The following is a 24,529-nucleotide window of genomic DNA, read 5'->3' as shown; positions in this document are numbered from 1 at the left end:
CCTGTGAAATAGGCACGGCTCAAAGCAAGGCTTTAGAGTCCCACTTTTTACAAACATGACCCAGCTGTGCTCCTTGGGGTCCACGAGATTTTAATGAGGCAAAAATGATCAAAATGTCATGACCTCTGTTCTCCCTTGTCCTAAAAGCTGGATGATGGAAATGAAGTGGAGCTTAGCTAGGTTATATTTAGCTGATCACACAGAACGGAATAGCTTTAAGATCATGAAATAAAAGTTTTAAAATAAAAAGCTGTGAGGTCAGAGTAGTTATACCCCCAAATCAGCTTATATAAACAAGTGTGGTTTTCCCAGGGTTGTAGTCCATGAATATTAACCAATTCCTCTTCACCAAGGCAATCTCCTAAACGGCTGAGGCTGGTTGGTTAATTTGTAGCTGCTACCTTGTAAATAGTGGTCAGGATTTCACACATTATCCAGGCACTTTGTCTTTATTAAAAAATATTTATTATTTGTAGGCACAATATACTAGAAGCAGTAGTTACAAAAAATTATGGGTCTGTTGGCACAGGCTAAGAAAACAGCCAGGAATGTTATTCAAAGGTGATTTTGGCTTCCAGGCAATTTTGCTGCTCACAAAATGACACCTCTAGCTAGACCTGACTCCTACAAACTGGCTTCCTTCAGTACCAGCCCTTGCATGTGCAAACTCTCTGAGACATTCTCCAGGTAGCCAAAAACCAAACACAAAATAGCATCAGGAAACATTAATCAGAAAGTTCAGCTTTTTTTCTCTCTATCTACATATGACTATTTCAGTGTATAAGAAGAGTAAACCCAAGAGCCATTAACAGCTGTTTCCTAGACTGGTGGAGGAGCATACTAAAAAAAAAGAAAGAAAGAAAAAAATCATTCGTGTTTAAAGCTAAAACATCTGAAACATGTTCTTGCTGACTTGGGAATTTACCAAGAAGAAAGTTGCACAGTATGAAGCACTCAACTTACATGTGTAATCAGTGTCAAGACTCACCAGAAATTCACATTGTAAAGAGGTGATTTATGAGCTGAGTTGCTGAATTTTTGCAGTCTTTTTTCACCCCTCAATTGCTTTGAAATGTACTGTCAATTAATGACAATTTTCTCAAATAAATTCTTAGGTATTTGTTTATATACCTACTAATTATTTTATTTCTAGTAAGGTGACTATTACTTAGCAAAAAGTTTTTTTCCTAAATAGAATCCATTGCTGAAAATAAAGGAGATTTACATGCAAGTTACTTGGGAATCTTGTGTGTCTCTCATTACATGCTTTGACTCAATCTTTCAGGATGATAAGCACCTGCAGATTTTCACCTCTCCAAACAGGAAACTGATTGCCTGGATTCAGCTCTCATGTAGGGACAGACAGCTGGGTGTGGATAAGGCAGTTTTCCTCCACATAAGGAATGCAGACTATTTTACACATTGGGCTGTAATGGATTTAAAGATACAGAAGGGAGTCCAGTACAGCACCAGTCACTTCACTGTGACACAGACCAGATAACAACAGATGAGGATGAGGTACCTTCCTGAAAGTTTTCATTGAGCAAACCTCGAGGCTGTAAGTAAATCATCCTTGTTCTACATATAAAGTTAAACATACAGAGTCCGCTTTTTTCTTGCTTTCTTTTTTTAAACAGTACTCATTTCACCTTCAAAAGAGCAAGAGGGTGTTTCCATTTTTAGTCTGAAATACTTTGAAGTATTCCTGTTCCACAGAACAGGGATCTGGATAGTATTTGACAAAAAGAAAAAAATTAATTCCTTATTTTCGTTTTGGTTTCAGTAATAAAGAAGTTAAATGATCCCACATCTGGTTTTGTCCAGATATACTCTACAGCAGCCCACTGAGAACAGCACCATTTGCCTACATTTTTATCCCAAACAGAACCTAATCCAGCCTAAATAAGTGTTCTTAAACACATCCCTAGCCAGACTGCCACATGAGGCAATTAGCAACCTCTATGCTGATGTCACTTACCCAGAGCTGCAATTAAGAGCTGCTTGCAGTTTCACCACAGCAGCCAGATAATATTTAGACAGACCTTAAAAACATTTTCTTTGGCATACCACAGAACGAAGAAACACCACAAAAAAAAAAAAAAAAAACCAGAATCTTCATTCCACAAGTAACATTTGAACGCTGACACATCTGGAACAGCTGGGTAACAAGCTGTGCATGTCAAGCTCAGAAAGCAGCTGCTTTAAACCTTCATTTTGGGTCAGGCATTTGTTTGCAGCCACCAGTATATTTTATGTTTTATGTATACATGTTTTTTTTTTTTTTTTTTTGTAGCAGTTTCGTCAGTGTTCCCATATGGACAAGGCAAACAGCTCCTAGGATGTACCAGCAAGCATATAGAATGTTCTTTAGAAGAAATGAAGGCCAGATGTTGCTTTGTTATCTCCGTGTGCATCCTTAGAAAAGTTAGAGTAAGTTGTTTCAGAGATATTATCAATGCCAGGTAGGGACAATTTGTTTATCGGCCGTTTGAATGTCAACTTTCTAAAGGACAGAAAAGAACATTTAAACTTAGGATTCAAACTGATGTAAGATTAAACTACCCTAGAATAACTCCAGAAAATAATTATAGCACAATCCAGGATCACAGGGACAAAACAGTACTGTGTGGGCAAGACATGAGCCATCTCTGAGATCTGAATGAGTACTACCTATGGTTTATTAGAAAAGGAAAAAACTAAAACCCCTCCACCTTATCTTTAAAATATAATGAAAAGTTTGAGGTAAGACTTATCCAACAGCACCACTGATTAAAGTTCTTCCATTCTGCTGCTTTGCTTACCCAGGGTACAACTTAATCCACTTGTCTAAGTCCTAGAGAATTTAATAAATCTATTACTGACAGAGTAATTCATTAATGTTCTCATGTATGCACTCCAGTGGATCCAATGGGGTGGATAAGAATTCTGTCACAGACTGTCCAATTAATGTGATTTAGATTGAAATGTGCATTTTTTTTTTTCTGATTTCCTGAAAATAGAACCTTATTGGATTCATTTTATGATGCATATTCCTGAGGAAATGTGAAGACTACTTTTTCCACCTCAGTGATAACATAAACAAGCTTTGGGTTTCAGCTGCCTGGTGAGGTCTTTCCCTGTGAGCCAGTCCACAACATACAAAAACTGCCAAGACACCAACTGTAACTTTTTCAGTAATGTCACTTTATTAAGGGACTTTAAAGATTCACATTCTCTAGTAGCCTTGGAACAATGCAAATGGTGAACAAAAGACAAAAATAGATGTAATTGGTTCTGAAAAGCATGAACATCTGTAGAGAATGTGTTGCATTATTCCTAAGGACTCTTGCTTTTGAAAAAAAAGCACGTTCCATATATACAAGTGTCAGTGCAATAGCCAATAAAGCAATCAGTCAGAAATATAAAAATATCCTAAGATACAAACTTAAAATAGATGTTTGAAGGCTGACCATATCAGTATTCTGATATTTCTATATCTCAGGAGTACGATCACTGGGATGAGTTATTCTGATGAGGTAAGAAACAGTAAATGCTCTGTGATAACACAAAGCCATACATTTATTATTTTTTTTTCCATAAGACAAAAAAATAGAGCACCCAATGAAACTCCAAGTCTTTGCAGCAAGTGCCCACAGGAAGTGAAATTATAGTCTATGATCATTACTACATTCCTGCATCATTCACCTTTGCTGTCTTTGCCAGCAGTTCAGCAAAACCTGCTCATTCTTCCCCAGCTCCATTATAAACTGCACAATCCTTGCAGATATACCAAACCAACAAGTGCTTTAGACACAGGCAACATCTATAAATGTCCAAAAATCACTTAGTCATTCTTTCCTTTATTGGTTGCAATTCTTTTCTTGGCAGCAAGGGCAGAAAGAGATTGCAAAACCTGACAGCAAACAGATCTCTCTAGAAGGGTTAGGGAGAGAACAGGGTGTGTCCTATTTGCTTTGCCTCAGGTGTTCCAGTGATGCTGCTGAACTTAAGCCTTGGTTGGTTGTGCAATAAAATGACATTCCTCTTCTTTGCTCTGTCTTTTGCATGGAAGGATGCACTAATCTGGGGCTGCTGTTCCAAAAAAAAGGGGATGATGTGGTAACTTTTCAGCTCAATGCTGTATGCCTGCATCATCATTCATCTTTCCTTCAGCCACCTCTCCCACTGTAACCCCTCCAGGCTCTGCTGCTGAATTCTAATCCCTATTTTTTTTTTTTTTTCCTTTTCAGAGAAAATGGCAGGACAACAGGTAGCCAGACAACATACTCTGCATCTTTGTGGCAAAGAGCACCAGGAAGAACAGGCGGCAGAGCTGGGAGTGCCAGAAAAATGCAACTAACACAAACTCCTACGTGGGGAGAGGGGCAATGGTGAAGTCAGTTCAAACTGTGAGACAGTATCAGGTACTCCTCTGTGGAAAAGCACAATGAGTTATATAACTTCTAGAACAGCAATGTTATCTTGATCAGGATATGATTTTTATGATTAAAAAAAAAAAAAGCACAACAGGAGCTGGCAGCTGCCTTGCTGTGAAACTTGCCTTACCACTTATGGCATACACATGCACTGAAGCACACAGCAGTTGCCTGAACCTGCAAAAGATTCCTTAGCTTTACATCCTAAGATTCAAAAGCTTTCCTTGAAATATTTTTGTTTCTCTTAATTCTTTTCTAACCCTCTTTTGTCTCAGGCAAAATCAGGCAGCTGTGCGAGAAGGAACAGCAAAGCTGGTAACATCTGTAGTGTGACAACACTTGACAGATTATTTCAGGTTTCCTTTCAGTTGCTATGCAGGTGCCTCCAGGAATCCTCACACTTCTCTCCTTAACCCCCCTGAACTTGGCAATCAATGTTTGCAAATATTGAATCACTGCTCACCACACCCCACTAAGACAGGCTATTACCTCCTGTGTAAACAGGCAGGGAATGGAGGAGCAGAATGACTAAGTGATTATTCCAGTATCACAACACAAGTCTGGGAGAGCCAGGAGCTGAACCTGTATTTCTTGCATCTCAGTCTCAGGTTGTCTGTTTTTGTTCTGTGCTGCAGCCTTAATTCTTTCCCAAAGAGGAAGACTGGGATCTCTTAAGAGTCTGTCACTGCTACTCTGGTTGACAGGTGACGTTGCCAATGGGGTAGGAATTGTTGCATTCCCCACATCAAAAGGTGGAACACAGTGTGACATCTGTTTGCTGGAAGAAATACTAACCATACAAGTCCTTAAGAACATCAACATTTATTTAATATGATATAAAAGAAATGGGATATGAACATTCGTATTTGAACAATAATAAGTGGCTTCTTATACTTACATCGTATGTGCTCATTGTATAATATATACACAATGAACATAATTACATTTGTACACAAACTAAGTACTGGATTGAAAACCTGCTTATTGCTGTACACACCCCAACCCCATGAAGGAAAAGCCCAGTACCTCAAAATACCTACACTCCATTTTAGTCAAGAGAAAGGAACCACTAACATTAATGTCTATGTTGACAGAAGTGTGGCAGTAACTGCTGACATTGCAACCTGACCAAGAAATCATTACAGCAGAAACAGGACATCTCTTACTAAGCAATAATAAAAATGGCACATTTTAAATATATCTATATGTATATATATATAAAAATTTTACAAACAAATTGTTAAAACAATAAATCGTAATGCTTAAAAAATGTAAAACAAGGTTTAGTGGTGATATGTAAAATTAACCGAGTTATGCATCTAAAAGAAGCAAAAAAAGTAAACTTATATGATCCATCATTAAAAGAACATTAAATTCTGAAGAACAGCAAATGAAGTTCTGACTGTAGGCTGCACATTAGAAAGAGCCTTTGTTTTATGTGCACAGAAATCGTAGCAGCAAGCTGGTATCAGGAGAACGATCTGAAGGTTGTTGAGTGTACACGTGGGCCATTTAAAGCTCTCTTGGAATAAACATTTTCCAGGAAGTGATAAAACGATGCTCTGTGGCCGAAAGCATCAGAACTATGAATTTCATAGATTTAAAATATACTGTACAATATCTTCTCATATTTTCATAGGTCAGGTCCATACATCTCAGGCATGAATTGTTTCAACAGAAGCCATTAGTGCTGAAAGACAGACACAGATTAAGTTACTCAAATTTAGCAACAGAATATCATCTAAAGAACTCAGGGGATTCAACACAGCAAAGAACTCTTGACCTCAACGTAGCAATGTAGGTGTAGAACATAATAAACTATCCTAGAAATCAGTTGTTTCCAAAATCTGTTTTCCTGATGAATAATACTGCTGTCAAGATATCTCAACAGAAAGAAGCAAAGCCAAGATTTTTTTTCAAATTTACACCACTTTGAATGAAAGTCTGTTTACTCTGAGAGTTTTATCCTGTTACACATGGTCACCTCCAAATGCTCTTCACCTAAAACCAGTAATAATAGCAAAGATCCTAACTAGTCTTCGAAATGCACATTTTGAAGAAGGATGCAGAATTAATTGAGTTGCTACACTGCACTGGCAGTGTAGTTCAAATGCTCTACCCAGATCTTGCTGTATTTTGGTAATTGCTACAAGGACTTCTATAAATAACTTTTAACAGTTCATTGGTAAAAATGTTCCTAAGCTTTGAACCCAGGTGCTGTATAGAATTTCATTATCCCAGTGCAAATGCAATGCTTAAAATCTAACAGGGTTAGTGGTACACACAAGAGATTTGTCTCTGCAAAATAAGGGCTGTGACAAAAAAGGAGCCTTGTGTTAAGGGGTTTCTCCTTAGTCCTACAATATCCTGTGCCACCAATTTCCTATGGCAAATTCCCCCGGCATCGTGCCAAGGGTATCATTTTTCTAATTGACTGTAAAAGCCAAATATAGGTATTACCTCTTCCTTCCTTGAAATCCACTGTACATTTTCCAGATGTTGCCTGAAAAATCTGCTTGCATATGACCAGGGCTGATCCTACAGCCTGGAAGTTCCCTTTGCCACTTAAGACTTTATGAAAAAGGAGGGACACTGAATTCCTGTGTGTTAAAATATGGGCCAAAACCCCTCAGCAAATCACTGGAATACTGGAACCACAGCCCTAGAAGGCAGTAAATATTGCAGGCAAGCACTGTGCTCCATCTCCTTTGTAAGCTAAGCCCAGCTCATGGAACAGATTTGTTTTGGAACTTCAAGGAAACAACCAACAGAGGCATCAGATGCAGCAATGCAGAATTAAGTGCCACAGTTAAGAGCTTTCCCCAACTCAATCCAAACACTGAACGGCCACAAGGGATGTGTCTGAAGTTCTGGGATCCTTTCTCCATCAGGGTGAGGCATGTGCAAGCACAGAATCAGACTGACAAGAGCAATTAAAGCCTCTTTAGGGGCTTTTGAGGGTAGAGCTGTGCTGAGCACAGAAATGCTTCACCTGCAGAACTGGCTGTGGGGATGCACCTCACCCGGGGGGGACAAGCCTTTTCCTATTCATTTCTCTTTTATTTAGCATAAATCCTAAAGGAAATGAATTTGCTGATCTGAGCTGAGAGCAGCTTAATGCAACTGGGGATAGATTTCTGGTTGCTTGCCCCTTCCTGTGCCTACAGACAGAATCCAGCAGTGCAGTTTCAGTGTCATTACTGACCCAAACCTCAGCTGATGGGGAATGCTTGTCCTATTTAAAAAGGAGATGCATGGTAAATGTGGGTATATTTATATACTTATAAATAAATTTATTTATAAAGTGTTTATTTATATGTATATGTGTATCTAGATTTTATATTTATATTTATACAGTGAACCTAAAAAGCATTAACACAAACCAGCATTCCCACTGAAGGGAAGTTCCACTTCTTTTATTTTTTAAATAGTTCTGTAATACACATTTTGAATAAAAGTACAAAAACTCACGCTAAATCTAATCATGGCAGACCACACCCATCAGGAAGGCAGGAGCAGTGTCAGGACTGAATGTGAAGATGGCATTTCCCACTTTCTCAAAAGGAGAAAATATTTTAATAATTTTCCCTTCTTTTTTTTTTTTTTTTTAAGGAATATAAATGGTTTCTTGCCCTTAGTTCCTATTAGAAAGGTCTCTGTGATGACTAATTAAGTCTAATTTTGCTAAAATAAAACCTTGGCAATTGAGGCTGAGACAGTATATTTTAAACAATGCATTTTCAGATCTCCTCATGCTAAATGACTGAAAATATCTCAATTTTAAATTGTTCTTGATTTTAAAGCTTTCTCAAGTTACATTTGCTATGGCTTTTAACACTGCCATCAGACAAAGCTCATTCTTTTAGCAGAAAGCTTATTTAAACAGACACTTCCTGACAACAAAGAAATGTGGATTGATTTAAATGTTGGTAAAGTGCTGAAGCATTCACACTGATATCCTACTGATTTTGCTAAGCACTTGCCCAAACAAACACACACAAGTTATATTCCCACTGCCATTCATTAAGTGGGTGACACCACAGGTAGAAAATGTAAATCTAGCCTAACTCATGCTTTCTAACTTGATTTCTAGAAGCAATCACCCACTATGGCAGGAAAGAGCAGCTGTGTAGGGCTTTAGCTATAGAAAGAAAGAAAAAAAAAAAAAGTTTTGTAATTGTTGTTTCTATGTCTTAAGCCATGGATTCTTCAGGCCATTAGCCTTTATTCCCTCCTTTGCACCACTGAGCTCTGGTTGCCCATTTTGCCCATGGCTGAAGCATCAAGACTCATCTGCACCTGTGCAGTGATGCTCGTGCCTTAACTCCCCGTTTTGGAACAGCTCAGGCTGTTAATTCCAAGGGCTATTACCCTGCCACTTGTGGAGAACATGCTTGATAAACCAATTAGCCCTCGATAAACCAATTAGCCCTTTCTCTTTGTAGCTGGACGGAGAATGCACTCCTCGCAAGCAAATCAATACACAAAATTATTTGTTTTCAGGCTAATTTATATTCAACACTGCAGGTAGCTCTGTCTTGCTGAGTACCAGATGCTTCTCACAAAAATAACAGCACACAGATAACCTGGAAGATTACTAGGAAGAGGAGAGGTGGGAAAGAAAGCACGTACTTCTCTGTAACTATACACACATGAAATGGGATCCCTCTGTGAGCTGTGTCTGTGTGGATGGAGCTGGTGACAAGGACGATTCTGGTGAGGAAGGCAAACTTTTCACTGCGGGTCATACAGCAAAAGAAATAAGAATACAAGTTACAGGAGCCATAATAAAGATCAGCTTGAAAAAGCACCATTTCAAGCCACAGCAAATATAAGCAGAAACAAATGAAAGCCACACAAGTAAAGGCTTAAAATCTGACCAGCACAAAAAGCACAGCTTCAAGGGAGAGCACAGTTGATCCTTAATCAGGCTTAGAAATAAATAGTAGAACAGCAAATGCAGGAATGCTGATGTTTTATGTTGCCAAGAAAGAGAGGGGGAAAAAAAAGTAAAATTTAAGTAGTTGGGGTAGGCCCAGACCCACCTTCATATCCCAGCTCAGATTAACTAAGCTCTTTCATTCTGCTGAGCAGTGCAAAATGTACACACAAGTTCTGGTTTTTATTAGCAAGTCACAGAAAGGATTGCTGACTGCACTACAAAGGTCCAGATCACCTTTTATATCCATAAGTTGAACCATTTGGCTTACTTAACCATTCCCATCAGCACATATCCTAATAATGTCTTGAATTCTATCTTCTCCCTTCCTCCTTCCCCCTTTTTTTTTCCTTCTTTGCCCAGTTTTGCTTTATTCCACTCTTCTCTTCTTGCAAAATGACTCTCCACCAGTCATTGTACCTGTCAGGTGGTGGTTTCTGTTTTCTTCTTCTTTCTTACTCCTCAAAATGTGGCCAAACTGGGCTCTTTTACTTGCTAGTTTAAAACATTGGAAACTCTCAATAATTCCACAACTTTGGCATTATCTAAGGTCACTCAGCAGCAGGGAGTACTGGTAAAAAAGTCTACACATAACCCAGGACTGAGATGAAAAAGGAAGGATTTGCTCCAACCAACAACTACAGTATGACTCAATTTCTGGCAACAGTTATTTAAATCCCTGAATTAGCAACTCTAAAAGCTGTATTAAAACCTCAGAAAAATGGAGTTTCTGTAGCTGTCCACTGGGAAACTATTTTTCTGTGCATTATAAAACTGTACACTTCACACGAAGACTAGCTCAGCATTTTCAGTTCACAAGGGTTTCAGAGCATCAAAAGACACAATCAAAATGCAATAAAGTTTTACATATGTACTGGCTAAGCTGTGCCTCAGTCACACTCTTTTCCATACCTGCTGCTGCCTGATTTCCTTTTGAAGACTGTGCTGCTAATTCAAATGAAGACACAATCCCTTCTTGTTCTTGAACACTGAGTATTTCACTTTCTTCTGAGCTGCTTTTGGGTTTGTGGTTTGCAACTGTGGTCACACTCTGCAAGCTGCTTAAAAGAAGCACAGCATTTAGAACCTGCTCTAACTTAATTTCAGGTGTTAACCACAAAGTATAGGAGCTATAATTTAATTTTCTCCTGTTAATAGAAAAAAAGTTGCAACTTGCAAGTCTGGGTAGCATAAACTGAGCAGGCATTTGGAAACCCTTCTACTTTGTGTAGTGACACCTTTAAAAAAGCTCCTGGGATTTAATTCCTTTCCTTTCTGCCCTCCTGCAGTTTCCTACTGCTGAAGGGTCCTGTGACAAAGTGATGACCTAATGTGAGAGCTCACTTAGGACCTGCAGTGCAATTTACACCAAAGCTATGAATTGTGGGAGAGAAATATCCAAGATATAATATCCCTCTAATTCTGAAACACTGCAAAGCAGTGAGGTAAAAAAAAAAAAATAAAGCAGGAGATGTAGAATAAGATGTTTAGTTTGCTCCTAAATTAATCAGCAATAAAGAGCATGCTGTGGAAGCACTGGCTGGAGTGTTCATAACAAACTGATACAAAGCTTGAACTGACATTATTAAGCACATTTTGGAGGCCAAGACAAGGAATATGAATGCATTCTTTTTATAACAGGGACAACACTTGAAAATAAACATTGCTTCACCCACCAAGCCATCAAGTCTGACTGAATCCCTGCAGCAGTCAAGCCTCTCACTGGATTTTCCTACATGTAAACCTCTCAAAACCACATAAATAAACCTTTTCAGTATTTATGGCAATTGCTTGGTCCAGCTAATAAATACAGCATGCAAGTTTAAAATAGCCTCTGAACATCTTGTTTGATTTTTACCTTATATCACCATCATGTGTTTCTTCCAATTTATTTTTCTTTTCTGCTTTCTCTTCATTACTCCCTTCTTTTGAGTCAGATACAACATGTGCATCTGATAAAAGATCATCAGTTTTTGACAGCTATAAAAAAATTGAAATCATGAAACAAAAAGCTGTAACACACACTAAGTGGCAGATAAGAAATACAGTACCAGGAAGCAGTTTTATTAACAGACAAATTTTGCCATCATGTATACTTAGTAACTCAGAATTACATAACTTAAGAAATTTTTATCAATCCCATGCAGGTTAATACAGTTATCCTAAAACTTATACCAGAGGCCAGGGGCAGGGTTTGCCTTAATAACTTCCAGAACTTATCTGAACTCTTTGGATTGCAGCCTGCCTGTTTTTTCATGCTATCCCTCTCTTCATGATGCCAAAAAAAAAAAAAAAAATGCAGATGCTGCAATATTTTGTTGATAAGACTGAATGCTGCTCCTGAAGTCTGATTACATATAAACAATTTGAATGTATTACATCATTTTCCTTTTGAAATATTTGCATATTTAACAAAGCAACAGTCTCTTAATAAGGAAGTGTTTCTAATGGATAACAATAGAAATTAGTTATTTGATTTTATACTATTCTCCATCAGATATATATATTTAAAAAACTAAATATAAAATAGGAAAACAAAAGGATGATGAAATAAAAGGATGATTAACTGAGGAATGTGGATACAGAAGAAGGAAAAAAACCTCTACATAGTACTTTAAAAGAATATTAAACTATAAACAGGATATGATTATGTAGAAGCAACTCGAGTAATCCATTCTTCACAGTCAGTCTGGTTTTGCTGAGTGGTGAGGGCACTTTAGTACCAAGGTAATTCCCTGCCAAGTGTGTTTCAAACTATTTCAAGGCAGAAATCAAAGCAGTGAAAAACACCTAAAAGGTACTGCCTACTTCCATGTGTAATTTGTTGTGTCAGCTTTATTCTGTTTTCTATAAAGCATTTGATGCATTACAGCCAACCAAACAAAAATTCAGGGACATTAAATGGCTGTCAAAAATCCCACTGGGGTAGCCTAAGCAATGAGCATGTCAATGGTTATTATTATTTAAAGATCACACACAAGAAAATTCCGTGTCTCAGCTACAGACAGATCCTATTGAATTTTGTGATTCTCTATGGAATATTTTATTTTCAACAAGAAGTCTTTATCTTCCAAGCAAAAGGAACTGGCTCACTTTCCCATCCTCTGATGTGTGTGTGTCAAAATAGTTTGTTACTGCAAGGCAAGCTGATGAACAGATTAATAAGGAATAGTTCTGTACCTCTTTAGCAAAACTTGAATTATGTTCTTGATCGCCATCATTTTTGAGTTGCGCTATTTCTTCTCCAGGACTTCTGTTATTTTGTTTCAAATGATCTTCTCTGCTGGTGCTCTCTAACTCCTTCATGTTACCAGATACTGTATCATCCTTTTTCCGATTCTGAGGAATAAAATTGGACATTCTGTTACAAAAGTTATCACAGGCTCAGCTCCGAGCCTTCTGCTGCCCTCTGAATGATTAAAAAAAAAATACTTGGAAAAAAAGAGCACAGATTGCAATAAGGAAAATGGAAATCATTAAGGACTCGGAATTTTCTCATTTTTGTACCTTTCAAAACAGTTCAGCCTAACATTTCTTTGTCTGCAAGATTATTGTACTTTCTGCCCCACCTTCCTCTCCAGCATATCAATGTCACCCTTATCTTCTGAAACTGCATTCATATTTAACTCAGTCACACATCAGCTTAGCAGCATTCTTACTTGCATTCATAAGCACTGCTCTTTTTATAAAACAGCCTTTTCTGGTTTAAGAACAAAAAAAATCGATAAAAATCTGCTTTCAGCACAAAATTCTCAGCGCACCTGCATGCACTTCCTCCAATTATCTTGGGTATCCTCCGAGCCTGTGGTGTGAACTGATTTAATAGAGGACAACACAGTATCTGATAATGGCAGAGGATATTAATTATTTCTTAAAAAAAAAAAAAAAAATCCATTGCGCAGAGAATAATTTGATATGAAAATCTGGAGGAAGGATGGTAGAGGTGACTTAAGATTGTGAACTGTGAACATGATACTGGCAGGCCTGAAGGGAGGCTCATCTGAGAACTGGAGCTGAGAAAAATAGGAGCCATGGAGGCAGTAAATCTCGAAGCTGAACTCCTGTGATCTAACACATGCACCCTATTAAGAGGAAATTCCACCTAAGTCAGTTCATAAATCAGTGTCTCTGCTCTCCTGAATTAAAGTGTGCACCCCTTATCATCTGCTCGTCCCAGCAACAGTTGTGAAGCAACTTCCTTTTGGATTATGGTAATCACTTCAAAATTACACAGCAGGCCATTTATAAAACCCTTTTTTTTTTTTTTAAAATAACCAAACCACAGTCGAAAAGACTTCCAGCAGTTAATGGCACTGCACCACTTCTCTAAAAATCAATAGACATAAAAACTATGCTTTTAGAAATAAAAGCTATTACTCAGCATAATACCTCATCCTGGGGCTTTCAGCCAAATAGCATTCTGGAAGAATGGAAGTTATGATAGAAAAAATGACTTTGTAACGTGGACTATTAGCTAAATATCCAATTCAGAGATCTTCTCACTTACTCTGTAAATTTCTTATAATCCTGATTTCTCAAAGAAGACTGAGGAACGTGGTGCAATGAAGAGAATTACTCTGAGTTCTGGCCCAGATCTGGCCCCACTCTGCTGCCCAGGTGTGACACACAGGACTGCAGCTCCCTCACCTTGAGGTATGGAATGATAGCACAGGGAAGAGGCAAAGCTTAAACTTCCCTTTTCAGTAAAAAGCACTGAAAGAAACATCTGCAAAGCTTTGCTTGGCACCACCTCTTCTCGAGCAAGGCAGTGTTAATCACAGAAATATTTGTAGGAACTCCCTTCACATACAGCATTCCTGATGTCAGCCCAAATGCAGATGCTCTATTGCAAAGGCTAAACTGGGATTCAGAGTCTTGTGGGGATGCAAAGTTCTTGAAGAAAAAGTAACTTTTGTATAGCTCTGTAGCAGCTTATCCTGCTGAGAGGGGGAAAAAAACCAACCCAAAATGCAAAGCTGAAACATCTTTGGAAATACCTGGTTTCCTGACACTGCAATATATTTAATCTGCTTTTGGAAAATCAGATATTTAAATGCTTACAAAACAAAAAAAAAAAAAAAAAAAAAGAAGGCATTTCTGTGCCAATAGAAAAGCAAACAATAATAATAATAAAAAAAACCAGTAAAGACTGTGGTCTGAAGAAAAAAGTATTCCAGAAGATTAAAAAACCAAAGAAACCAAAAACCAACCAAAAATCAAGTCCATTAAGCTACTGGAAAAGAAAACTAATTTTAAATATCTAGAAAGTAGTAGGCTGCCTAATATCTGCTGTCCTGTATCTGGATCTGGTTTGGCTTTCTGAGTTTTGTTTGTTTGTTTGGGGCTTTTTTAGATATATAGTCAAAATAATATTTCCTGGTTAATGACAAGCACTTACAGCTTCCTCTTCTCTCCCCATCCTTTACCCATGAATAAACTTTTTAGGCAAATAAACAGGTTTAAGAATGAGTGAAAACAAAAGCGTGGGTTCTATTTTAATGCATTTATGGGCTCAAACACCACAGCAGAAGAGCACCACTGAGGAGCTCTGATCATAAATATGCATTCCTGCCTAAAAATGTTGCAGATGTTTGAATATATTACAGGGCAGAAAAATCAGCACTGACTCCATTTCAACATCAATGGAGTCACGATTCTCCCTGATCTTGTTTCTAGTCACAAACCTTGCAATTTCACCTTGTTTGCTAAATTTGACCAAAACACCCTGCCCTGCTCCCAAACATCACAGTGCACAATCAAATGGAGGTGGATTGGAGCTGTTTGTGTCCCAAAAAGGCAAAGAAGTGGCTTCTACCATTAGGTGGAAGCACAAAGGTCGTCCTTTTGAGTCTGTGACTCCACAACAAGTCTCAAATCCCCTCCTTTGGTTTTTAACTGGACACATTTTGATCCTTGTGCCAGTTTGAGTGGATTATCCCTGACACAGGACGAGCTCTGAGAGGGAGACTGCTCTGAAACACCAATAACATTGAGTCCTTCCCTCTTCTCTCTCAGACAAGCTTGTTGGTGCCTCTTTATTCTTGCAAATAAGACCGGATACTTTGGAGAAATAGAACTATGAATGATTGTGGGACTCACAATGGGTAATTTTACATGATAGGCTTGAAGGCATCCACAGCATGGTGTGGCCAAAACTGATAGGCCAAGAGACACTTACAGTGTTTTGTAATCAGGAAATGGTTGGCTTCTGATTGGGATGGTGTCAATTATAACACCTGTATTGTCTCACCCTTCACGTGAGACTGAAAATGGAATAAAAGCTTTTAAAACACCTCTCAGTTGCCCCATCTCTGGGTCAGGAAAAGGGTATTGTCAGACAAATTGTAGTTCCTGTGTCAGGAACAGGTAACTCTGCTAAGCTGTCCGACCTGTCGGAAAGCCCCGAGGTCATTTTTGTAAAGTGCTGCTGTTTGTGTCCCAAAAAGGCAAAGAAGTGGCTTCTACCATTAGGTGGAAGCACAAAGGTCGTCCTTTTGAGTCTGTGACTCCACAACAAGTCTCAAATCCCCTCCTTTGGTTTTTAACTGGACACATTTTGATTTTGTGGGACCCACCTGTGCCAGTTTGAGTGGATTATCCCTGACACAGGACGAGCTCTGGGAGGGAGACTGCTCTGAAACACCAATAATATTGAGTCCTTTCCTCTTCTCTCTCAGACAAGCTTGTTGGTGCCTCTTTATTCTTTCCATCTGTTCCTCCACAGTCATTCGAGGCCGTGAGCCTTCTGCAAGGCACAGCTGCTCCACTGCACTCCTTGGTCTTTCCTTAAATGGAAGAGAAAACAAACAAACAAACAAATAAATAAGTGTGTGTGTGTGTGTATTTCAACAAAAACTAAGATTTCAGACTGGTAACTTACCAGAAGAGATCACCTAATGGTTTACTAAAGAGCAGAAAAACAGTGGGCAAATAAAGACCTCCTGTGTATGTGAAAAAAAAACCGTACGAAACCCAGTTATCAATAAATGAACACTGAAATTCAAAATAAAAGGAAGGAATAATTTGCTCTTCTGAACAACAACATTACCATCACCAACAATAAAACCAGGAGAATGGGTAGATGCTCTCTAAGCCACCCTCTCAAGCTGAAACAATTTACCAGACATTATGAAACTGGCAAACACAAGATATGTGACTGAGACAGAAACATAATTGAAATTTAATGATCCAGGACATTTATACCAGTTGATCTAATAGTAATTTCTGCCTTTTTATTTCAAGAAAAACTACAGCTGGGCACCATTTAACTGCAAGTGTGGGCTGAAACAAAGTGAATTTATTGCCACTTAAAAATATGTAATTCTAAGCATTATATTTTTCCCAAAATAACACCCATTTACCTATTCTTCTCTTGAAATTCACTGGTTTTCAGGCAGATTTGTACTTTTTATGAGAGATAAAAATGGCTTCAGGCTAATCAGCTGCATTCAGTACATTTACAGGAATTGATTTCAGTTATGGAAAGCGGTATTCTTTCTCCAGTCAACATCCTGGGAGTTTCCCTCTCCTCTCCCAGTCTTCTCACAACTTCTCCTCTAACTATTTGTGCTGTAATTATGGCAAAAGTTTTCCTCTCTTTTCCATGAACTACATGTAAATGTGGGTCTTTAACCCAGAGACTACAGAACTGTCCAATCTGAAATTTTGGGTTTATTACCTGCATACTGCTTACTACATCCTCATTTCGTGGCTGCTATTTCCCAAATTGTTTTAGCATTGAAATAAATAAAAGCCCGTGTTTGTTTTAAAGGGGCTGTTCAACTGCCAAACACAAATGTTTCAAAGATGCTTCATGTGCTTTCAACTCAAGCCTGAACTTCAGTAGATCAGCAGATTTATCATTTACCATTTAGCTCGTGCCCAGTTTAACATGCACAGCATTTATAATTTTATTATTCTTTCTACAGCTGTCTCTGTTAGAATTTTGGATGTTCAGAATTTTAGACTTCTTGTGGTTTTAGGTATAGACTTTTAAGGAAATCCTGCATTTGACTTGAGGTTGTAGAGAAAGTTTCTAAAATTGAATGACAGAACTGAGATTACAGGTGTGTAGTTTAAATAGAAGTGTGTAATATCACATAGTGGAAAACTTAAAGAGTTTAAAGTGTTAGAATACAGTAACATATATAAAGCTAAGATAGAAGTTTTAAGGTTGTAGCTAGTCTTTTTTCTTCACCTTCTTTACTTTTTTCTTTATGGATTTGAGTGGGATTTTGCAATTAGACAGAAAAGTCTGCGTTGTAGGACACAAGTGATTAGTTATTGAGTTAAAAGTAAAAATAATTTAAGTGTCATTCCTTATATTAAATAGGTTTTCTTTTGAAGACTTTGTAGAGATAAATACGGAGCCATTTTGTAGCTTAATTAGTAAAATGTTGTAGAACTGACAGCTTGTAAGACTGTAATATAGATAAGAAATAATAAACATCTGAGTCTGAACATAAAATACCATCTCAAGTGCTTTCAATCCCAACCCTGACCCATGCAAAAAAAAACCCAGAAGAATCCAACTAGCATAATTAATTAAGTATATAATTGCTTAATCTAGTATATAATGCTTCTATAACAGTGATTTTTATTTCTTTCTTTTCTTTTTTTGTAAAGATAATGAAAATAACTTCAACTTTTGGAGTAACTACCAAACTTAAAAATGTATAATTTAATCTAGTATATAATGCTTCTATAACAGTGATTTTTATTTCTTTATTTCTCTTTTTTTTTTTTTTTTTTTTTTTGGTAAAAATAATGAAAATAACTTCAACTTTTGCAGAAACTACCAAACTTAAAAATGAACACGTCCAATGCTCAAATGCAATTTTAAAGTACCGTTCTTAGATCTATCTTCTTATTCTTCCTCAAAGTGACATAGGATGCTATTGTTGAGGACTCTGGCATTGGAGATTTGGTTCTGGGTGGTACAACTCCCACAGGGAAATGCGAGCCTGCAAAACAGCAAAGCAACATCCTGAGTGCTGTGCAAAACACTGCCAGAACTGTTGGTTTGTTTTCTGGACAAGACACATTGTCAGCCTTGGGACCTGTTCTCCGAAAGGCAGATTCACAAAGTGGTGCTGAGAGCTGATGGGTGCAGATATGGAAAGTCCAGCCAGCTCTTGGATGGCCTCACTTGTGTGTGCCCAGCCATGCTCATGTCTGTGTGTGAGTGAAATCAGCCCCGAGCCCGGTCAGCTGGTGAGTGAGAACAGGAGCTGAGGATATTCTGCTAGAAAGCAGCAGTTTGGGTCTCCTTTAGACATAAAAAAGGATAAAACACAGCAGAATTCCATTTTCTTTTTGTGTCACCTTTACATACCACACGGGTCACAAATAGTCCTCTGCTCTCACATGTGACATGGTCCCATTTCTCTTTAATTGCTGATGTTTGAAAAGAGAGGGAAATGGCTGGCATGAGAAGTGCTCAGTACTGTAATGTGCACAACCACTAGAAAAACCCCTTTAAATTTCCTCTGAAATTATTTATTTTTAGGACCACTCTCAGTAAGAAACTTCCACCACTGAAGTACGACTTCTTAAAACAGCAAGGTAGAAAAAACTCAAGAGATGAGCTGCCTTTCAGTGTGCTTCCTCATCAGCTTAAAAACTTAAGACAGAATGGCATAAAAATGCTTCCTCTCATGGCTTACACACTGTAACAGATCTGAAACAACCAGACATGGTTACATTTCCCCACTGCATGGGGATTGTTATTGTGAGTGAATGCCCAGAACAAGAAATGTCTGTTAGAAAATTCAGATGCTCACATGATAAAACACAGCTATGATAAACAACACACTGAAGGGAGTTTTAGAATATACAGAGCCTCTCACTGCTTGCTACCACTGCAGTTATTCTGTTCCACACCTCTAAATATTATTTATCTTAGAGCAATTTGCACTACTGCTCTCCCTGACTGAGGACTGTTTTTCTACAAATGGACAGAATAAAATAATTTCTGTCTTTGAGACAGAAAGCAGATTAGAGTGCTTAAAAAGTGTTGGGTTTCTATATATAGCCAGCGTAGATTTTTCTCCTTTTGTCTTTATCATTACTTTACCTCTTGACATAAATTACTGTGAATAATCAGAAACATCACAGGTCAATGCAAACCTAGGCATGCTGTCAGGAAGACAAGTCTCTCAATTTAGGTCACTGATGATTAGCAAATCTCAGGATAAATATTCCATTTTCTGCCACCAAGTTAACAGAAATTTAATTATGTGCCTTAACATCGTATCTCAGCAGATACCCCAGAGATTCTGAATTGACAAACTGTGTGGTAAGTGCAAGCTTAATTATATCACAGGGACATTCACATAGTTTATACCCAAATTTTATGCTAACCTTAGTTTTAAAAACCCCTATGACCATTCTGATGAAAACAGTATCTTTGTATAATCATAATTCTTGGTAAAATTCTGCTACCATTGCATCAGCCTGCTCTGTAAATGCTCAGTCAAAGCACCAAAAGAGAAGGCTGGGATCCTGCTGGCACTGGCAACATCAATCCTTAGAGTAAAAAAAAAAAAATAGCTAAGTTTAGGTAGTTTTCCTCAAAGCTCTTAATATGGTTTTTGGGAGGTGCTAAAGCTGAGCATTTTCCTGAAGTCACCTTTAACAAACTATTCTGTGTGTTTTAACAAACAGAATTGAGAAGCACTTCCTGGTAAAAGACTCTACCAAGCAATTAGTAGCTTTTATGGGAGCTAGATGAAGAGAAGAATCTAAAGCATTTAGCAATTGCAAAGACCTTTATTGTCTGTACACTCCAAGGTCATGATCATTATTCCTATTATATCAGAGGACAGAAGGCAATTCAACAATTACAAGATTAAAAAAAAGAAAAAGACATTGTTTCCCTGCCTTATGAGAGCCTGAAAATTCTGTGGTGCTGCCTTTTTGGACGTTCCAGCGACATAACATTGGGAACTTGATTCAAAAACTGAGTAATTGTTCAAGGGCAAGAACATAAAATGGGTAATTGTTCAAGGGAATGGTGTGTGGGGAATGTGAGTGATGTGATTAGACATGGTGTCAATAAGGATTTCAGGGCTGTTGGTGAGCGTAATGTTTGATTTTTCTGCGGTGTAATTGACTGAAATTTCTCTCGTCATATAATTAAATCATTATTTTATTGTGGAAGCTGTTCCATCAGATTGAGAAATGGACAGGCTGCAAAGGCACAACCCACGAGGCAGCTTCTACAACACAGTGGAACGAGAAAGGTCGCAAACACCGTGCCTGGGGACAAACCTTTAGCAGAAGATTCTGATTCTGAAACTGGTTCTGTTTTTTCTTCACCATTAGACTCATCCACTTCTGCTACTGTAGTTAACTCGGGTTCACTCTTATAAAGCCTATAATCAGGACCCTGAGGAACATCAAGGGATGAGGTAAATAAACAGGCACTTTGCTGCAAGTATTTATGTCTTAAGACTCAAACCAATTATTTTGTGGTAACTCTGCTCTCACTTGAAGACAGTGTTCCATCCTTCAAGCGCTATGGCTGAAGGGTTTTCTGTTAGTCAATCTGAGTAACAACACTTGCAGAAAACCAGAAATTAGAGAAAAAAATTGCAGTTACGGTTTTTTTTTAATGATCTTCTGGAAACAAATTGGTATAAGCTTCAAAAGCCAAGCCCAGAATTTTTTAAATAACTAGTGAGGCGAAGAATCTAAGCTTATGAAATTTAAGTCTTAAGACATTTTATATACACACAGAACACTTGATAGGAAAATGTGAAGAGCAAATGATGCAGCTATAAACAAAACCAAATAAAAGTGAAACCATAACACACGAAAGTAGCCAGATGAGTAAACAAAAACGGTGACTGTGCAAAGGAGGGAGGATGCTTCAAGAACAACGTGGCAGTTTAAGCCACTTACACAGTAAGATCCATTTCTCTGATATCCTTGAACTTGGTACATCTTCTTTTCTTCTGTCAGATGTACTGGGCCCCTGCTATAACAGAGCAAGGAGCTGCTATCACTGGGCAGAGGGGGGATTATGGGAGGATGCTCTGTAAAGTCATAGGACCGAGGGAGTGGAGGACGAGGTGGGACTACTTCCTCTTCCTAAAGATTGTAGAATAGTCACCTTATTTAGACGTGCGCACCTGGTACAGTTATTTATAACTTAAAAAGAAAAATATATTACCATGGCTACAGCAGCTATAGATTTTGCAGTTAAAGGGACAATGTCACATTTAGCAAAAAGGAAGAAAATAAATCTGACAGCTGCGCTTTCTGTTGGACACGTACAAACCCGCTCAGTCGTACTTTTAAAAATTCAATCCATTATCTTTTGAAAGGTTTTTACATAAACGAGACTTTTAGAAAGTTCTGTAAGCCAGATGTATATTGTACACCCTTGAGATAACCATGACAATGTCCCTTTAAAACTGTAACTTCTAGCCAGATTTTCAGAGGAATTGAACATTTGGGAGCTCCCACAGTCTCAGCTCTTCTTGTGGGTGCTCTGGCCATCTGAGAACCAGGCTCAATATATGAATAAACATATAAAGCAATGTATTTCTTCCCATGAAATTGTGGTGGGTAGAAAACATATCCATAAATCAGGGTTTGTATTTCTATGTTAAGAGCCTAGGGAGAGGAAAAGGTAAGAAATGGAAAAGAGAAACATACCAGTGAGAATACAGAGACACAGTACAAATGAGTGTTAGAATTACTAGTGGAGGTAGCAGTCTTTAAAACTAGTTCATAATATGGTGCTGTTACAGAAACATACTGAATACATCCTTCAGACATCCTCAAAATATTCACGACAACGCTGGTTTTTATCACAGCCATATTAAAACTTGCATAATGCTAAAATAGTAAATATGCGAAAACCATACCTCATTTTTATATTTAATGGAAGAAAATGTCCTTGATATCATGATGCCTGTTTGGGGGAAGGGGGGAAGGTGTGGGGGGAAAAAAGAGAAAAACGGTTTTCAATTAACAGCTTTTAAAATATGAACTCTAACCTGTTGCTATTAACCACCAACTTAAAGTAGCATTTGCTCTGTTCTTTTCTCAGGCATTGTGCCATTTTTTCAGACATACAAAAGCAATGTTGGAGCTTATATTTAAGACATTTATATGATCCAATTTCATTTCTTATTCCTTACCTGCCTCAGAAGAGCTTCTTTGCTGTTTATGTTTAAGTAAACCCTCCATGACATCCTGAATTCTCCACAGCTCCTTCTGAATCTGAGCACGCTGTATCCCTGCTGATTCAGTCTGTCAGCAAATGAACAGCATATATGGCCAGTACATTAGAACACACTGCAAGTGGAAAAAAAAAAAAAAAAAAAGGGAAACCCCTTCTCTCTCTTTAGACTACTCTGCATATCCTTTCACAGTGAAGGGAAATAAAATGCAGTAATGATAGACCCTCTCCCATAAAGCATTTAAATAGTGTCTGGAACAAAAAAGTAAAAGATTGACTCATTTCATAATGCCTCAGTCAATTTGAGAGCAATCTGCTAATTCAAACGTCACTTCAGGAACAGAATTTCATCTATGGTCTCCACAGAAAATCCAGGCAGACTTTGCACAGGAGACCCACATAAAACCATGGAAAAGGAACCACCACTTCCTACCCCAACACAGGGGGAACAGTGTTTGCATGCTGGGATAGAAATCTATTTACATTCATGGACATGCACACTGTGCACCAATCAGTGCAAGTTTCCCAGATTTTGGGCTTCTTTGTAATCTCTTTTGTAGCTGCATAGAAAATCCACCCCTGGAGCACAGAGGCTGCAGGGCAGAGCCCACCCTTGTGCCCATCCCAGATAATCTGGGCACACCTGCATGCCCATATCTCTGTGAGTCTGTCACAGAGAGCCCTCCCTGGGAATTCAGCACCAGTTCCTGAGTACTAAAACACACAGCAGAACCCTTTGTAAAGCCTGAAGCAACACCTACAGCATTTCCTGTTATCATTTCTTTTGATAAAATGATTTAATTTTAAAATATTCAGTTAAATGGAAGGATTTGTGTGAAGATGTGTTATGACTGTCAGAGCAACTAAGGTCTGAGAAAGCCACTCCATTTCAAACCTGCTCACTGAAACAAAAAAAAAAAAAAGAAAACTCCCAGACAAAGGAATATCAGTGTTAGAACGTAAAAAAAAAAAAAAAAAAAAAAAAAAAAGAAAATCTGAAGACTTCTTCAGAACTTACAAGATAGAAAAAGAAATTAAAAGTCTGTAAGTTCACCATTTGTCCCCCTTTTTTCATTTGTACAGTTTTAAAACTCATAGGAAGTCCAAGTGAATTGAGTGTATTTTAAGATCTTTGCCACACCTGGATTTCTCCAAGCCGATCGAGCTGCTCTTGCATATGGTTCCTTGTTACAGTTACATCATACTCCAATTTATCATATTCTCTCCAAGCTCTTTCCAGTTCCTAAGTATATAACAGATGTAAAGAATTAGAGATGCAGGTTCAATTAAAAAAAAAAAAAAAAAGGTTTTTTTTTGTTTTTCCAGTGGCACGAAACTTCAGGAAGTAACATATAAATAGATACCAGCAATAAGTAAATATTTGTAATATTTAATAAATAGTTTAGAGAATGCAATGTTTAAACAGCTTTTTTATTTTCTAATGATACTGAATGAAATTCAAACAAACAGCATTTTGTCTTTTCACCAACAAAAAAGACAGGCAAGGGCAAATTCTTCAGAAAATGCCTTTATAGTCAGCAGGAATGTTGATCTTAAGCTGCCTTTCCAGTGAGGCAGAAAAGCCACAGAAATGGATGCAAATTTGTCTCCTTTATCACCCAGAATGCACATGTGTGAGTGCACAGCCTGTGTGTGCACAGGCAGTGCATGATGCAGGGGAAATGCAACCCACCCAGCCCTGCCTGCAAGGCTGCCAACACACCACTGTTCTACACGTGTGCAGCTGCAAACTCCACAAGGAAAAGGTGAAAGAAATAAAATTATTCTTCTTTGAGGTCAGCCCCACCATCTCACTTCTGCAGCCTACATCAAGCAATTTACTCATTTAGAATAAATTGGAAAGTTAATGAGGGAAAGTGCGTCTGGAGGATTTCCTCTCCCCTGGTTCCCTTTGCTGTGTCCAACCAATTCCTGCTACAAGGCAGTCCAACATTCAGACTACAACCAGGATTTCAGGGATGA

The 24,529-nt window shown here is 38.0% G+C and overlaps 1 protein-coding gene across 6 annotated transcripts in view; it reads right to left on the bottom strand.

The window, feature by feature from the left end:
* Positions 1-3,162: 3,162 nt before the first annotated feature.
* The window catches only part of PLEKHA5 (pleckstrin homology domain containing A5), a 165,278-nt gene continuing 143,911 nt past the window's right edge, over positions 3,163-24,529 (bottom strand). For 2 of the 6 annotated variants that reach the window (XM_053942717.1, XM_053942718.1), the window contains 11 exons: positions 23,688-23,789; positions 22,506-22,617; positions 22,230-22,276; positions 20,626-20,743; positions 18,202-18,317; positions 15,930-16,139; positions 12,535-12,693; positions 11,213-11,334; positions 10,267-10,415; positions 9,048-9,152; positions 3,163-6,105 (listed from right to left, as the gene is read on the bottom strand). In XM_053942717.1, the coding sequence (XP_053798692.1) occupies positions 9,058-9,152; positions 10,267-10,415; positions 11,213-11,334; positions 12,535-12,693; positions 15,930-16,139; positions 18,202-18,317; positions 20,626-20,743; positions 22,230-22,276; positions 22,506-22,617; positions 23,688-23,789 (1,230 nt within the window). In that variant the 3' untranslated portion in view covers positions 3,163-6,105; positions 9,048-9,057. Of the gene's footprint in view, positions 6,106-9,047; positions 9,153-10,266; positions 10,416-11,212; positions 11,335-12,534; positions 12,694-15,929; positions 16,140-18,201; positions 18,318-20,625; positions 20,744-21,258; positions 21,448-22,229; positions 22,277-22,505; positions 22,618-23,687; positions 23,790-24,529 lie in introns of all 6 variants that reach the window. The other 4 variants (XM_053942712.1, XM_053942714.1, XM_053942711.1 and 1 more) reach the window with 3 other exon arrangements.

Source organism: Vidua chalybeata, chromosome 5 (assembly GCF_026979565.1).
Source record: "Vidua chalybeata isolate OUT-0048 chromosome 5, bVidCha1 merged haplotype, whole genome shotgun sequence".
Lineage (NCBI taxonomy): Eukaryota > Metazoa > Chordata > Aves > Passeriformes > Viduidae > Vidua > Vidua chalybeata.
Note: the sequence above shows the minus strand (reverse complement) of the source record. Positions and strands in the feature narration are given on the sequence as shown.